General features: G+C 50.7%; 1 protein-coding gene across 1 annotated transcript in view; it reads right to left on the reverse strand.

Annotated features, from left to right (window-relative positions):
- Window positions 1-15,377, reverse strand: part of LOC118209690 (cytoplasmic dynein 2 heavy chain 1) — a 158,113-nt gene that overhangs the window by 118,388 nt on the left and 24,348 nt on the right. The window contains 16 exon segments of the mRNA XM_035385246.1: window positions 130-260; window positions 792-959; window positions 1,463-1,565; window positions 2,255-2,402; window positions 2,717-2,868; window positions 3,012-3,258; window positions 5,898-6,157; window positions 6,909-7,064; window positions 7,963-8,092; window positions 8,193-8,400; window positions 8,911-9,175; window positions 10,760-10,959; window positions 11,456-11,571; window positions 12,315-12,538; window positions 12,834-13,016; window positions 13,408-13,590. Coding sequence (XP_035241137.1) covers window positions 130-260; window positions 792-959; window positions 1,463-1,565; window positions 2,255-2,402; window positions 2,717-2,868; window positions 3,012-3,258; window positions 5,898-6,157; window positions 6,909-7,064; window positions 7,963-8,092; window positions 8,193-8,400; window positions 8,911-9,175; window positions 10,760-10,959; window positions 11,456-11,571; window positions 12,315-12,538; window positions 12,834-13,016; window positions 13,408-13,590 — 2,874 coding nt within the window.

Genomic DNA, 15,377 nt, shown 5'->3' on the forward strand with positions numbered 1-15,377 from the left:
TAAAGCACTGGTTTTATAGACTCTGTAGCGCCTTCGCTAAGGTTGAGCTCCACACGCTCGCTGAGTGAAGGGCAGCTCGGCGGTTTTGGCACAGCGGGCCTGCCGGCGGCGTCCGTTTGACCCTCTCACCTTCTGAATGACCTCCCGCAGGTCGGCCGAGCTGAGGCAGCCCAGCGGCTTGCCGTGAGAGGGCAGGGACTGCCCGGGCGCCATGACCGCGCCCGCCTCGTGAGCCGCGCCCCACGTCACGTAGAAACTGTCTGTGGACCGCAAGACCAGGGGCGGGAGGGGCGGGGATGACATAATATGAAATAAGTAAACTGATAATGGCAGATTTAAACAGGAGCAATACATTCATCATAAAACCAAATCAGCAGAAAGCTGAAGATCAGACCCTCACTGTGTGAAGCCCTCTGCTGCATTTTGGCTAATGCAGACGTGTAGGTCTAAGCTCCAGCTCCAACTCAATGGAAGCTCTACCCTTTCAGAAACGCATGTCTACCTGACTCTCCGCCAGCATGTTCAGAGGCACAGCCCCTGAGTGCCAGTGCGGAGCTGGCTGAGCTACGCGCTGGCACAGTGGGTGGGCAGCATGTCCAAGGGGCGGAGTCATACACCCAACCAAACGAGCTCCAAACCCACAGGCTCCACCTCACCTACACTGTTGCCACTGGCCCTCGCAACCCATTGACTAAACATGCATGCTGCAGAGATCACGTTCACTTATGATGACACCACGGGTAGTGAAGCACAGACCCATAAGTATTTATCGGCCTTTGCTCAGGCCCTACCGGACATGTTCTCCAGCACGTCGGAGGTCCAGTCCCCTCGGATGGCGGACAGCAGGATGTTATCGAACGCGTTGAGGTCCTTGGTACCAACGATGCGATCCCGAAACAGGCGCCTCGCTTCGTAGGCCACGACCTCCAGAACCGCGTCTGTGGGATTCTGGGCTTTGCCTGAACGTCACCAAAAACCACACCAAAAAAACATCTCACCATTACATAAAAAGTGTAGGCAACAAGTGGCAGGGAGAAGGGTGGAAATAATCAGGGTCAGGCTCAATTCCATTCCAATTCAGCAAGTTCAGAAGATGAAGTGAAATGTAGTTCATTGCAGTATCCTCACACAATATTATTAGGGGTATTTTCAATTCCTGAATTGAATTCAGATTCATTTTCTCAACTGAGTGAACTGAAATGGAATTAACCCTCACCCTGGAAAGAAAATTAAACACCACTTCTACAGCATTCAAACAAATGGGTGGAATGAAAAAGAAAACAGACATGAATTCAGACGACGAGCAGAAGAAAAAGGGCTTGTCAGTTAAAGATTTAATTGAAATAAATGACTCATGAACACACTGCTGGGGGTGAGAGCAGTGGGGGGAATGGGTAAGGTGGCCCAGCGGAGCGGAATGAAACCGCGGTCGGTAAAACGGGACCGCGGTCCGAACGCTCACCGGCGGTCAGGTCGTATCTGAGCAGGCTCAGCACCCACTGGGTCAGCACGCACGGGGTGAACAGGTAGTGGCTGTGGTCGTCCACGGTGAATTTGGCTTTGACCTGCAACCAGAGGAACACAGGCGCGCGCACGCGACCGTCAGCGAGCGCGCTCGCCGCATCGCGGTTCCTTCCCGCCGCGCGGCCCGTCTGACAGCCAGGCCGGGCGCTCCTCAGACAGAGCGCAGCCTTGCTGGGCTAACTCGGCTGCGTGTGGGCCTTCTTAACTTAAAGACATTAGATGTGAGTCTGCACAGGGAGCTGATAAGGCTCCAATTGCAGCCTCATTGAAAGTCGGCTATTTGTTAGCCAAGCAGCCGCGGCTCTGGGGCAGAGCTTTCCCCGATAAAACAGCCCCTCTAAACGAACCAGAACTTCAGTTACTCTGCCAGCACCCGCAGAGATCAAAGGGGACGCCTCCAAACAGCCCTGAATGAACACATCTGCAGCAAATCATCTAGGTTGTCTTAGCAAGAATTCATGCATTTTAAATAATAATGACGGCAATGCTTCATCTACACAGCAAAAGTAACGCTTGATATGACGTATGATGTATGTTATGCTGCCTTAAAGCACACTGAAGATCATTACTTCATTTATGTCCTTAGCCACGGCAGCTTGGCTGGGATTTATACAGCTGGTATCGTGTGCAGCCATGAAAGCTCAGCGGATCGCTCTGGGCAACGACTGGGCCATCCCACTCCTGACCGGAACCGATGACCCTGGCGACAATCTGACAATCTGAATCTGACCTGCTCGTACACCTGCACCAGGGACCCGGCGAGCTGGTGCACTTTGCCAGCAGAGCTCCAGACCGACTGCTCTCCTCCCATGCTCCTCTGCAGCACAGGCTGGAGGTAGGCGCTGTAGATGGTCTGCAGCTGCTCTCTGTCGGGGTAACTGTGGACAAGGACGACAGCAGTCAGTCACTTTTCTGGGACACAGTGCCATTGATTGATTTATCGATTGATAAACTTTATTTATTCCAGAATAGAGAAACTTGGTCTCAGCAACTGGCACTACAGCTCAGCCCTGGGCATCCATAAACATAACTCAGCCTCCAGGTGTTTATGTGGAAGAAAAACATCGCCATCTGTTATTCCCACATCATCCACTAACATCGGGTATTTGTTTTTATCGCTTGGGCACTGTCAAGGATTGCCTCTCCTTCAGAAGCGGCCGAGCCGCTGTGGCTAGGGAATGCGGGCGCTCACTCGATGGTGCAGATGCGCACGATGGAGGTGAATCTGGAGGTGAGCGCGTGCCGGCCCACGGCGCCCCCCGCAGACATGGAGGCCACGACCTGGATGTTCTCCAGGCCCACCCACTCCAGGTTTTCGTCGTAGAAGCCGTGGTAGGTCAGCACCTGCGGCGGGTTGGAGAGAGCGACAGCGTCGTGGGAGAGGTCAGAAGTCGAGGACACAGCACCATCGTGTGAGCAAAGCTCAGCGAGCAGCTGTGGGGCTCAGGGCTTGCGGTGGCGCCTCGGACAGCCCGTGGCCACGTTACCTGTTGCAGGAAGGCGATGAGGTTGCTGGTGCCCCACTTGTCGGGTTTGGGGAGGTTGATGTCTTTGAGGTAGAGGACGAGGCGCTCGCAGTCTTTGGGCCGGTAGACGCGGCCCGTGTTGGAGCTGATGACCAGGCAGGTCTGGCTCAGCTTCTGCAGGACGTGGCGGGAGGAGGTCTGGGCACTGCAGTGCACCGTCGCCACCTGGGTGGAGCGCAGCTGGGAGAAGGCGTAGCGCAGGAGCATCCTGAGGAAGAACAGCGGGCGGGAAGAGCATGTGACGATTCCATTCAGTACGAAGAACAGCCATAACTGTCATTCTGTACGAAGAACAGCCATAACTATGTCCTTCAGTATGAAGAACAGCCATAACTATGTCCTTCACTATGAAGAACAGCCATAACTATGTCCTTCAGTGTGAAGAACAGCCATAACTATGTCCTTCAGTGTGAAGAACAGCCATAACTATGTCATTCTGTACGAAGAACAGCCGTAACTATGTCCTTCAGTGTGAAGAACAGCCATAACTATGTCATTCTGTACGAAGAACAGCCGTAACTATGTCCTTCAGTATGAAGAACAGCCATAACTATGTCATTCAATATGAAGAACAGCCATAACTATGTCCTTCAGTAGGAGGAACAGCCATAACTATGTCCTTCAGTAGGAGGAACAGCCATATCTATGTCATTCAATATGAAGAACAGCCATAACTATGTCCTTCAGTGTGAAGAACAGCCATAACTATGTCTTTCAGTATGAATAACAGCCATAACTATGTCCTTCAGTATGAAGAACAGCCATAACTATGTCATTCAATATGAAGAACAGCCATAACTATGTCCTTCAATAGGAGGAACAGCCATAACTATGTCCTTCAGTAGGAGGAACAGCCATATCTATGTCATTCAATATGAAGAACAGCCATAATTATGTCCTTCAGTGTGAAGAACAGCCATAACTATGTCTTTCAGTATGAAGAACAGCCATAACTATGTCCTTCAGTATGAAGAACAGCCATAACTATGTCCTACAGTAGGAGGAACAGCCATAACTATGTCATTCAATATGAAGAACAGCCATAACTATGTCCTTCAGTAGGAGGAACAGCCATAACTATGTCCTTCAATATGAAGAACAGCCATATTCCGGCTACTTAGTCATTCAATAAGAGATCTCAAGTCATATCCATAGACAAGGCCCTGATGAACACTCAAATCTAACAAGGCAGTTTGCAAGCACTCAACAGACTCTAAAAGTCAGAGTCTCATCCTTTAAAATAATAGAATATGAAGAAATTTTGTCAGAAAACGTTACAAAACACAGATAAGTTCCAGCCAAAGCTATTCAATATGGTGAAGCCATGTCATTAAAGCATTCAACAATAGAAACACGATGAGTAACAGACTAATTCAAAAGTCCAGCAAAGGTCAAACTGGAGGTTCAAAATTGGAAATAAAAAAGATAATATAAAAGGATAAAAAAAATTCTATGAAAGCAAAGTCCAGAATCAAATACAGCGAGCAGCCTAGTACCATTCAGCGTGATGACTGTCGAGTCCCTGAGACAAAGTATCAATAAGCAAAGTCACTCAATGACAAGAGAACACTCAGACTTTCTCATTCTGCCGTTTGCCTCCTGAGAGAAACAGAAGAGACGAGAGGCACTGCGGCGTGTGAGACGGCCGCTGCAGGCGCAGCGTGGGCATGAAAGCGCAGCTGAGAGCAGAGCCACACATTTCTGTGGGGCCAAATAAAGAAAGCCGCGTAGCCGCTAATTAACGAGGCGTCCTTTCATCGATGGCCACGGCAGCAGAGCCTTCACAACGCCTGACCTCTCGCCCGGCGAGTGAAGAGGAGGCGGAGGCTGACTGGCCGCGGGATGAAAGCAGGCGGCGAAGGACAGGGCCCCCGGGCGCGAGCGATTACGCAGGGTCGCATGCACGTCGGCACGACCGCGCAGCCCACGCGGTTCATTTCCCGCTATTTTGGGAAAAGGTCAACAGTGAAAATAAGTGGATACGGCACACACGGGGGGTGGCGAGGGGGCGGGGGGGGGGCTTTTGCCCGAGGACCAGAGCTGAATCACTGTCTGCCCACTGCCCAACACCCACGCGCATGGCCCCCATCTAACCCAACACACAATACATACACAAACAACTACATCACTACAGGAACCATTTTATTTTCTACATATCTTACTGGTCTATCCTGATAACCGACACACAGAGGCTGATGCGATGCTTGGCTGATTATTCAGGACTGAATAACAGACTACACTACATGGTACATTTATTTACTACCTATTCTTCACTCTGATTTTTTTTTCTTGTTTTGACTGGACGATTGTATTGCTGCTCCAGCCTCAATGCTGCAACATCCTCCATAAATTTAGAAGCGCAGGCGAGGATGTGCAGCTGGAGCAGCTGGAGCAGGTGCCCAATAAACCCACCGGCTCAGTCTGGATTTGATACCAGACCATGAGACACAATCACACATGGAGGAACAGTGTCTTAACAGTGAGCCATGCCTGCAAACTCCTGCAGCTCCAAGCCCAAAGTTAAGGCAACCCAAAGCGCTAAGTGATCACTTATCTGCCATGACTAAGAAATATGAACAAGACATTTCTCCAAATTCAGTCAAACGCTTAGTCACTTTAAGGCAGCACAAATTCAAACCATGGTGTTACTAACTCGCAAGATGCTCAGCAAAACAAAATGAATTGTGATGTAGTGCCAGATTAGTCCTGTAAGGCCCGTTTTGGTTAAATCGATTGCGTAGGCCCTTAAAGTGACTTGACTGAATTTTGCCTATAATCTCTCCAGACGAAGCGCTGAAATGCTCTGTAGAGGACAGAGGAGCAGGGCAGCGTGCAGGGGACCCGTACCCTTTTCCACAGCCCTCGGGCCCCACCAGCAGGAAGGGCTGTCTGTAGTCCGTGCAGAGCCACTGTCGGAAGTAGTCCAGGCCCCGCTGCATGTCCGGCGTCTGGATGACAGGTAACCTCTGGGGGTTGCCGAGGTCCTCCACCGACAGGCAGTCGGGCCGCTCCAGCCGGTAGGCCGCCAGCCGGCCCGTGTCCGGGTCGTAGAACGTGTCCAGCGGCTTGCGCGGGTCCGGCGGGCTTTCTCTGGCCCAGCCCAGCACCTGGACAGAGCAGAGCGGAAATGACAAACAGCGCAGCGGGGGTTCGCGGGGCTTCACGGGGCTTCACGGGGCTTCATGGGGCTCCCGCTCAAAAGGGATGCGGATTGAGTTTCAATGACATTTTAGGGATGAATGTAAATGACTTTCAAGGATTATTTCCATTGTTGCTGAACTCAAATTCCCATGAAATAAAGCCGCTTTGAAGATGGAACTGAAGGGGAAATGCTTTGTGTGCCACATTACTTTCTAAATATTTTGCGCCAGCTGAGACACGCTTGCCGATCCTCTTGGCAGTGAATATCACTCACTTATCAACAGCTACAGGCAAGGTATACCCACAGTGATCAGCTCGATAAGCAAACGTCTGGTATTTCCACTGCATCACGCTGATAGCAGAGATTTTAATGCAGAATGCTGAAAGTCTTGATTTCATGTGGTCCTGGAGGTACACCATATGGTGGTTTGGCTGTCACTCAACAGTAAGTGCGGTTGACGTGAGTTTTTTTCCCTTGGTTTTAAGATAAAGAGCTAGAAAGGTGCTATATAAATGCAATTATTTAGCCCCTAATATACCAACATATGAATGAAAGCAGTGGATTACACAGTTAAATTGGCTCATTGTGTTTCGCTGGTTCTAAGTTAGCTGCTGATTGTAAGGTGAGAGATGCTACATTGGCTGCTGTTACACTGCTGGAGCACGGCATCAGGGCAGCTCTGGACACCGCGGCTCACAGGCGCGGGCGGTTCTCACCTCCTTGGCGAACTCCACGCGGGACTTGAAGCTCAGGTTTCCCCCCAGGCCCCTGATGAGGCTGACCACAAACTGACCGCGCTCTCTGACACTGCTGAGGTGAGACAGACCGTTGAGCACGGTCCCCACCAGGCTGGTCTCCACCACAAAGTCATTCTGCAGAAGGGGAAGCCCAGGACAGGAAAGAGAGGCGCAGAGTTCACAGCAACCACTGTACTACGTAGAGAAACTAACCACATAAAAGATGCTAGCTGAAAGCCCTGGTTAAATGCAAGAAACCTTAACTGGCATATTCAAATGAGCACGTCTCTAAATATCTGATAAACGCAGTCTTCGTTCAGGGGCATCAGAAAACTATCCAGTACGCCAGATGCACATCTACGCATACATGATTATGAATACGTAACCAAGTTGTGGACCACTGCAGTGGGCACAGGACATGGGGTGGTCGTGTGGTATGAAATGGCAGTGCAGTGTAATGAAGTGGTTAAGCGATTACCCTTTGAGCGAGGCTCTACCCTTGCTCTAACCCGAATTTCTTCCATAAATATCAGGCTGCATTATGGGATCATAAGAATAAATGTTGCGTATGTGTCGCAGAGCCCGGAGACGCGAGCGGTCACGTGAGCGTCCGCCTCAGCAGGAGACGTCATCCCCCAGAGCACCCATAAATGCACAATTAATTCCCTTCACTGGGAACCATTGGTATTTAGCTCTGTGAGTTAGCCTGTATCTCTTGTGCCTGATAGGCAAATAAATAATGTGAATATATGAAAACCAGTGAAGGACTTATAACTGTATGGTAAGGTTCGTGTGGAGTTGCGTGTCAGACAGTGGCTCCCAACCCTGTTGCTGGAGATCTACCGTCCTGCTGATTTTCATTTCAATCCTAATTATGCACAGCTGATTTATCTAATTACCAGCACAGTGAGATCTCTAGCTGTTGAATGAGGTGTGTTATGTTAGGGTCAGAGTGAAAACCTACAGGACAGTAGATCTCCAGGAACAGGGAACTGCTGGTGTAAAAGATGCACAAAACAACGACGGAGCAAACCTGCTTCAGGACCCAGTCCAGGCTCTTCAGGAAGTAATCTCCGATCCAGTTCTCCAGGTTACCCCGGCACTCGTCCGGCTGACCCTTCAGCCACGACTTCACCAGAGAGTTCACGTCAGTGTCTTCATCGCTGGGACAGAAAAATCCAGCGGAGACGTGTCAGGCGGGAGTCATCAGCACGGCTATGGCTAATGAAAGGGTGTGTCTGCCAGCCCGAGGCCGGGGCTCACCTGAGGAAGATCATGCCCATGCGCGAGATGGTGGCCGGGGAGGCGCAGCTCAGGTCGTGCGTCTCGAAGACGAAGTTGACGTTGGGGCCGAACTGGATCCTCTCGCCGCTGGGCATGGTGAGCAGGCGGTTGTCGTCCAGGACGGAGTTGAGGGACTCGATCCACTCAGGGTCGATGTCGCCGTCGCAGATGATCCAGGAGCTAACCTCTGCCCGGGGGGCGGAGAGAAGAGAAGAGTGACGTCTTTAACCCCGCCCCACGAACGCGGCCCAACGTGCCGCTTTGAAAACAGCAAAGTCTGCCTTGATAATGGGATTTTACACAGCTGTGTCAGCAATTTCGCCCATCGCTGCATCGTACCTCTGTGTAATAAAACGTTTATCTGTAAAAACTACCTTGTTGTTCAGGGCCAGGGAGTGAAAAATCTAGAACATTCCCATTGACAGAAGGCTCGGCTGAAAAAGCCATTGTCACTGACAGCCCCATCACAGCAGTAGTGCAAGTCTGGTTTGGGGGGGGTGGGGGGGTGGGTGTTGTGGCAGCAGGGCTCTACACTAACATTTTTTTCGAGGAGCACACGCACTTCTAAGATGAAAAATAAATTTAGCAGCACACTAATGCACCCCAATTAGTAGATGTGCTCCTGAATGTGAGCACGCAGCAGTTTCCAGGGGCGAATGCTGAAAGGGGAGCGGTGCAGAGGCCTGGGCGGGCTTACCCTGCGGCTCACGGACCACCTGGCGGGCGCTGTTGGTCAGGACCCCGTCGGACCACTCGCGGGTGTCCATGTCGATGTGTCCCAGCAGCTGCTGGCGCGGCATGGCTTTGGGGTTCATGGTGTACTGCCGGACCGCCTTCCCGCCGCGCGCCAGCGCCGCCCGCAGCGTGCGCCACAGCGTGGACTTCCCCGCCCCGCTGGGCCCCACGATGACCACGCCCATCCGCTGCCGCAGCTGCTCGTACAGCTCCAGGGCCTTCTTTATCTGCGGGGACCCTCCGTTTACTCGCTCGCTCATCCCTTTCCTCATTCGTTCACTCAGTCGTTCATTCGTTCATCCTCTCCACTGGCTCACTCAATGGGACATGGGCTGTTGCGTTGCAAAACTCTCGCACAGCAGGAGAGGTACAGTACAGATGCTGCCCTGCACTGCTCTCCTCCACTAACGATATTAGCGGCTGCTATGGAAACGGTACTAAAGCCCATAATGTCTGCCCTGTGCCCTGAGCACAGTCTTAAATCACCACTCTCACAGGTGTGGAAAGGAGGGAAATCTAAGACACCAGTAACAGAGTGGAGAGACATGGCAGGAGATAGCTGAATATGTGGAGAGGGGTGGAGGTGGGTGGAGACGGGTGGAGGACATGAGCAACAGCAGGCGGGAGCCGGAGTTGGTGGAGAAAGTTTGACGGACAGGAGAGAGAAGCGGAGAACAGGGAGGGGGCTGTGAGGGACTGAGCTCGAGGGGCTGAGGGGACGGACACTGAGCGATCGAATGTGACGTTTCTCCTCAGGCAGGGCTATCGGGGCACTGAAGCCCTACAGGATCGGCAGGACGCCTGCGGGTGGAACTGACCCTGTTCCCATAGAATATTCATCCCCTCGCCTACCTGCAGCTCCACGCCCATCATTAATTCAGCGATGCGCTCTCACACGCGAGCCTGAGCACAGAAACTACGTCTACCATCCACCCAGCATGGACTGAATATGATGACCATGCGCTTCTTCATTCCCAAAGACTGTTTGATGCTTGACTTATAATTAGCTAATAAATAGCTTATGAGTATATGCAAGCAGGCACATTTTATAATCCAAGGCCTGTACTAAAGCAGTTAGAACCTAAGGTCAGCGTTCACGAAATGACCTAATAAAAATGATCAATACAGTAAAAATGCAGCATTCTTCCTGAACTCACAGTGACCAGGCCCTTCTTAATATGTGCCGAGTCAGACATAATGACAAATCCCTAAAGGGCAGTGAGATTTTCTCATCTGGACACAGGCAAAGGAAATCATCCTCTACAGAACAAGCTAAAGAGTTAGCAGCAGCATCAGCAGCAGTTACTGGCAGTTAGCAGTCTCAAAGCCTCATTGGACAGGGTATAGATTCTATTTTCAGCTGGAACGCTGGTGCTGTATCCTTTAAGTAAAGGGCCCAGTAGATTGGCAGGATTATATGGTGTTACTCTCGTGGTACAAAATGCCTGCACAAAAAAACAATCCATGTCATGTGTATATGAGATGTGAAGATATAAAACAAAACCAGCTACACTACTTTCTGTAGGAGCAAGCACTCCATAGGTTAATCTCAGGAAAATTATTGAAATCGAATTGTATCGCATGCAGAAAACAGAAGGAGGTGGAAAAAGGTGCTTAAAAGGCAAATAACTTTTGAGAAACAAAACCTAAAAATTGCTTTAAATGTGCGCGAAGAATCTTAAAAAAAAAAAACATTACGCAGTCACTTGGCTTATGTAAGTTTAGATTTTTTGAACAATTAATAACCAACAGTCAACTTTGCACCTCCTAAGAACAGTCTGCTTGTTCTGTGCGACTAGGCGAGGGAGCACCTGGCTGGGGATGATCTCCAGCTTGGCCTCCTCGAAGACGGCCTCCAGGGCGGCGCTCAGCGTCTCGTACTCCACGTCCTTGAAGTCCACGCCGGGGAAGACGTCCCGCACCAGGGCGTCGAACCGGGAGCTGTCGGCGAAGGTCAGCTTGGACATGGTGTTGAGCCGCAGGGCCTGCACCACGATGTGGCTCTCCTGGGCTGCGCAGACAGGAAGCCGGGGGAAGGGGGGGGGGGGTTGCTGAAAAACGGCCGGCTGCGGGAGGCTGATTACGCACCGCCTACACCTGAAATATGATGTCTGGAGCGAAAGCCTGCTGGGGAAGCCGTCTACTCCTTACCTCTTCCCTTCTGCCTGCTGTTCCACTCAGGTGTATACGTCTGCTCCTTAAATAGCTTAATGGCCTTTAGCTTTCCAATATTTTAGCTCTCTAAGAGCGCCGTTAGTCACCGAACAACAAATGAAGCTGTTATCGCTAGCACTTAGCCAGCAAGGAAGTTCAGAGCTAAAGCTGAGGGCTAATAGGCCCAGAGAGGAGCCCTTTTGGAAGCTTCTGGAAGCACTAGGATGAGTCAGAGGCTGAACGCGGCGTTGCCGTGACATCGGCGGCGGGGTCTTAAAGCGGGAGGAGCAGAAGGCCGGAGAACTACGGAGGGCGGGTGAGGACAGAAAGAGAGGGAGAGGAGGCCTCCTTACCCTTGTTCCCGCCGCTGCTCCTCCTCTGCTGCTGGAGGAGGCCCCCGCAGCCGCGCAGCACCGTCTTCAGGGCCCGCAGGCCCCAGTCGTAGTGCTGCTGGGGGGTCAGCAGCTCCCTGGACGGGGGGAGAGGACGCATCAGGAACGGCAGCAAAGAATGTGAGGTGAGGGAGGAGAACGCCAATTCCTGACAGCCACGCACGATGACTTACTGCCCAACCCTGTTCCTGGAGATCTACCGTCCTGCAGGTTTTCACACAAACCCTAAAAAAGCACACCTCATTCAACAGCTGGAGATCGCCTTCAGCTGCTAATTAGTAAAATCAGGTCTGCCATATTAGGGTGGAAATTAAAACCAACAGGACAGACTTACTCCACTCACAACTAAATGATTTAGGAAGCACACGTATACACCTCCTAATGCTACAAACTGTTTTTTTCCCCCCTATCTGACCGCTAACTTTACAGGCACAAACTTTGGACTTACTTGAGGATTAGCACATAATAATCACCATCTTATAGATGAAAATCTAGGGAGAAAGATAATTGAGAGACAAGGTGACTGAGGCAGGCTGAGAGAAAGCGTGGAGGGAGGGAAAGAGAGAGATTGGAGCCTCCTCCCACTAAAGGGATTTGAGCAGCAGGCAATATGATATTACAGCAGATTTACTTTCCGCCGGTGCAGGAATCTGGCCGTGAATTACAGCTTCTCATAATAAGCGTGAAAGTGAAAAGCAGGCGAGACTGTGCTCTTTCTCGCCTGCGCTGGTAATGGCGGTCATGGCGGATATCTCAGCGCTCCCTGAGGCGCTGGGTGTCGGAGGAGGGTCAGGACTCTGGCCACACCGGCGGGGCTCACCTGGAGAGGTTGAAGATGGCCACCAGCTTGCAGCCCAGGACCTTGCCTTCCTTGAAGCCCTCCGAGTAGAGGATGACCTCAGCGATGAGGTCGTTGTCTGGCCGCGACATGGCCACCGGCCGGAAGAGCTGCTTCAGGTTGTCCGGGAGCTTCTGTCTCCCTCCGTAGCCCTTCCCCGCCGGGTTCAGAGTGATGAAGATCCCAGAGTTGGGATCCAGGTCCACCTGGACGAGATAAAAGTGGTCCTCAGTTAGACACCTATTTAGTCAGTAACTCACACGTGCGTTTTGGTTCAGGTCTGAATCTCTATATCATCACTTGATATGATCAAGTGTACCTTGATAAAGGTGTAAGTATTTTATGATATACATGTGAGTGTGTGTCATGACAGAACCATATAACAGAACAGGTCTATCTTGACACTGTTGCATTCCAACACAGGTGTGAAGGTAAGTTACCAACACAGGTGTGAAGATGAGGTTTGTCTGACGATGGGTCAGGTGTGCTTCAGACGCTCACCTCCTTGCCCAGGAGCTCGCAGGTGTTCCTCTGGTTCTTCAGCGAGTTCTGAATGGCCTGGATCTGCATGGACACGGCCGACAGCACGGCCTCCTCCAGCCGGTTGAACTCGTCGAAGCAGCCCCACGCCCCGCACTTCACCAGCCCCACAAAGATACGCCCCATCGACTTCACATCGATGCCCTTCAGCAGGAACACGGAGCACACCATTCAGCACCACTGAGCATGGCACAGTCCTGCCTGTCACATGTCTGCTACTGGCGGCCGTGCTTTAAATTTACACAAAGGAACACCATGCTTCTACACATCTGGAAATCCCACACGCGTCTTTCGTTTGTGTTAATCTGTTCAAGGGATCCGAAGACAAGAAAGTTTATTTAACTACTTGTGATTTAAGAGGCACATCAGGAATTTCTCAGCTCCTGATATCGGTTTTACCCTGGAGATGTGCAGGGGAGAGACTGCGTGTGTGTGCGTGTCTGTGCGTGTGTGCGTGTCTGTGTTTATGTGAGTGTGTGCGTGTCCGTTTGTGCGTATGAGTGTGTTTGCTTCCATGTGCGTGCGCCGCGCGTACCTCGTCACAGTTGAACACCAGGACCTGTCGGCCGAACAGCCCTCCCAGGGCCTTGACCGACTCAGTCTTGCCAGTCCCCGCCGGCCCGTAGGGATTGCCTCCCAAGCCCATCTTCATGGCTTGTGTGAGGGTGAGATAGCACTTATCTGTCAGGGGGGTGTGGACCAGCTTGGCAGCATTGCCCTGTGTGCGGGGGGGGCAGAGCGAGGGAGAGGAATGAGGACAATGAAAAAGAGAGAAAGAGAAAAAGAGACAGAGAGAGAAAGGGTAACGTAATGCTATGCTGTGAGCACCCGAATAACAACACATCCGAGCCTGACTAGCGCGGGCATGGAGGGTGAACCCAGCTGGGGAGAGTGTGTCTGGATCCACACACTCCATCCACCGCATTGCAATTACCATCTTTGGATCTGCTGCGCCATCTGGTGGCCCACATGTATCACTAACCTATTCACACCAGGGCTGCGTCCGAATAGTCAAATAAAAAAATTACGTTCCATGTCTTTTCCTAACCATTTTTCCTTGACCTCGATGGACAACGTCATGAGGTTAAGGAAATATGTGAAGGAGAATTCGTAAGGACTTAGGAAAAGACAACAGCGGTGCTAAGAGAATCCGACTGCACGTACACTAGGCTACGTAATTATGCGACGGCAGATGTTATTGACGTGGGTCTGCCGTGGTGAAACTACAATGTTCCGAAGATGGACTACTAAAAGCGCATCTTAGATACTTCGCCCCACGCGTTCTTACCGTGTTGTTAAATATTACTTCATTACCAAGGTTGGAACTGAAATAAAAAATGAATATAGGCTACCAGTCACAAAAGTGAAACGAAATGGTTGTCACATTGAGAATGGTTGCTCACGCTCACCTTCCTGTCCACTCATATTTATAGACGTGAATCCCAATTAGTATGATTGTATGAAAATAATTCATTAAATTTAATGCAAGATAGGCATACCGTGTTAGGCCTACAAATTTACTACTGTACATATCATCATTCATAAGTTTCAAACGTGGAATTGAAAATATAATTTGGCTAAAAACATCTCATATCCCTTTTTCTTGAAAGACAGACTTCTGAGGTAAGGTTAATATGCTGATATGATCTGATTATAAGCCTATGCATATAATAGCTTAAGAACCACCACACAACTCAGTCATGTTGATCGTTTGTTTTCGTGAACGGCCGAATGGTGCGTCGCTTTAAATGTTGCTGCCGTAAGGAATTGTGGGACGGCATCATCTCCTTTCCTTTCATAAAGGACGGTCCAGTGTGCCCCTATGCTAAAGGAGATAAGATAGGAAGCATTGAAGCACCTTTCTTTAGCATTTAGAGAATTCGAACAGCTCTTATCATGGCTGCCACTTAGATACTTCCGGGTCATTTCACTCAGTTAGGAACCTTCCTAAGCAAAAAAAAAGACTATTGGGACGCAGCCCAGAACTACTGTAGAGCAGGTTTCAAACCTTTTGAGGACACAACCCAATTTCACAAAGAACCCCTGCAAACCCTCAGACAGGGCACATGAAAAACTCCCTTTCCCCTGGTGTTTACCATAAAAGAATTATCTAGTGAGGGGCGTGTCCTTAGTCACAAAAGCTCCGTGACGTGTGGTTGAGAAAGAAGAGAAGTGTGTCCTCAACTGTGAGACAGGACCTTTTAATGTCAGTACCACCGACAGTGCCTCTTTCGCACAAGACCTTTCAAAAAGCCTTCCCCTTCTGCGTGAGGCTTATCAGTATTTGTAACCGAGCGAGAAACCACACAGATGAACAGTCCCTTCGCAGTTTTCATAAGCTGAAGTTTTTAGCGCAGTCTGCCATAACTTTACACCTTTCAGCTCTCCTCAGATAAAAATCCAGGGTCTTTTCTGGGAAGGGGAGGTGTTGTGTGTGCAAGCGGCGCAGCGGTTTCCGGGAGTTAAAGGCTGAGTTTTTCCCCCGGCTCTCCGCGCGTGACGCGT

Source organism: Anguilla anguilla, chromosome 12, assembly GCF_013347855.1.
Source record: "Anguilla anguilla isolate fAngAng1 chromosome 12, fAngAng1.pri, whole genome shotgun sequence".
NCBI classification, from domain to species: Eukaryota; Metazoa; Chordata; class Actinopteri; order Anguilliformes; family Anguillidae; genus Anguilla; species Anguilla anguilla.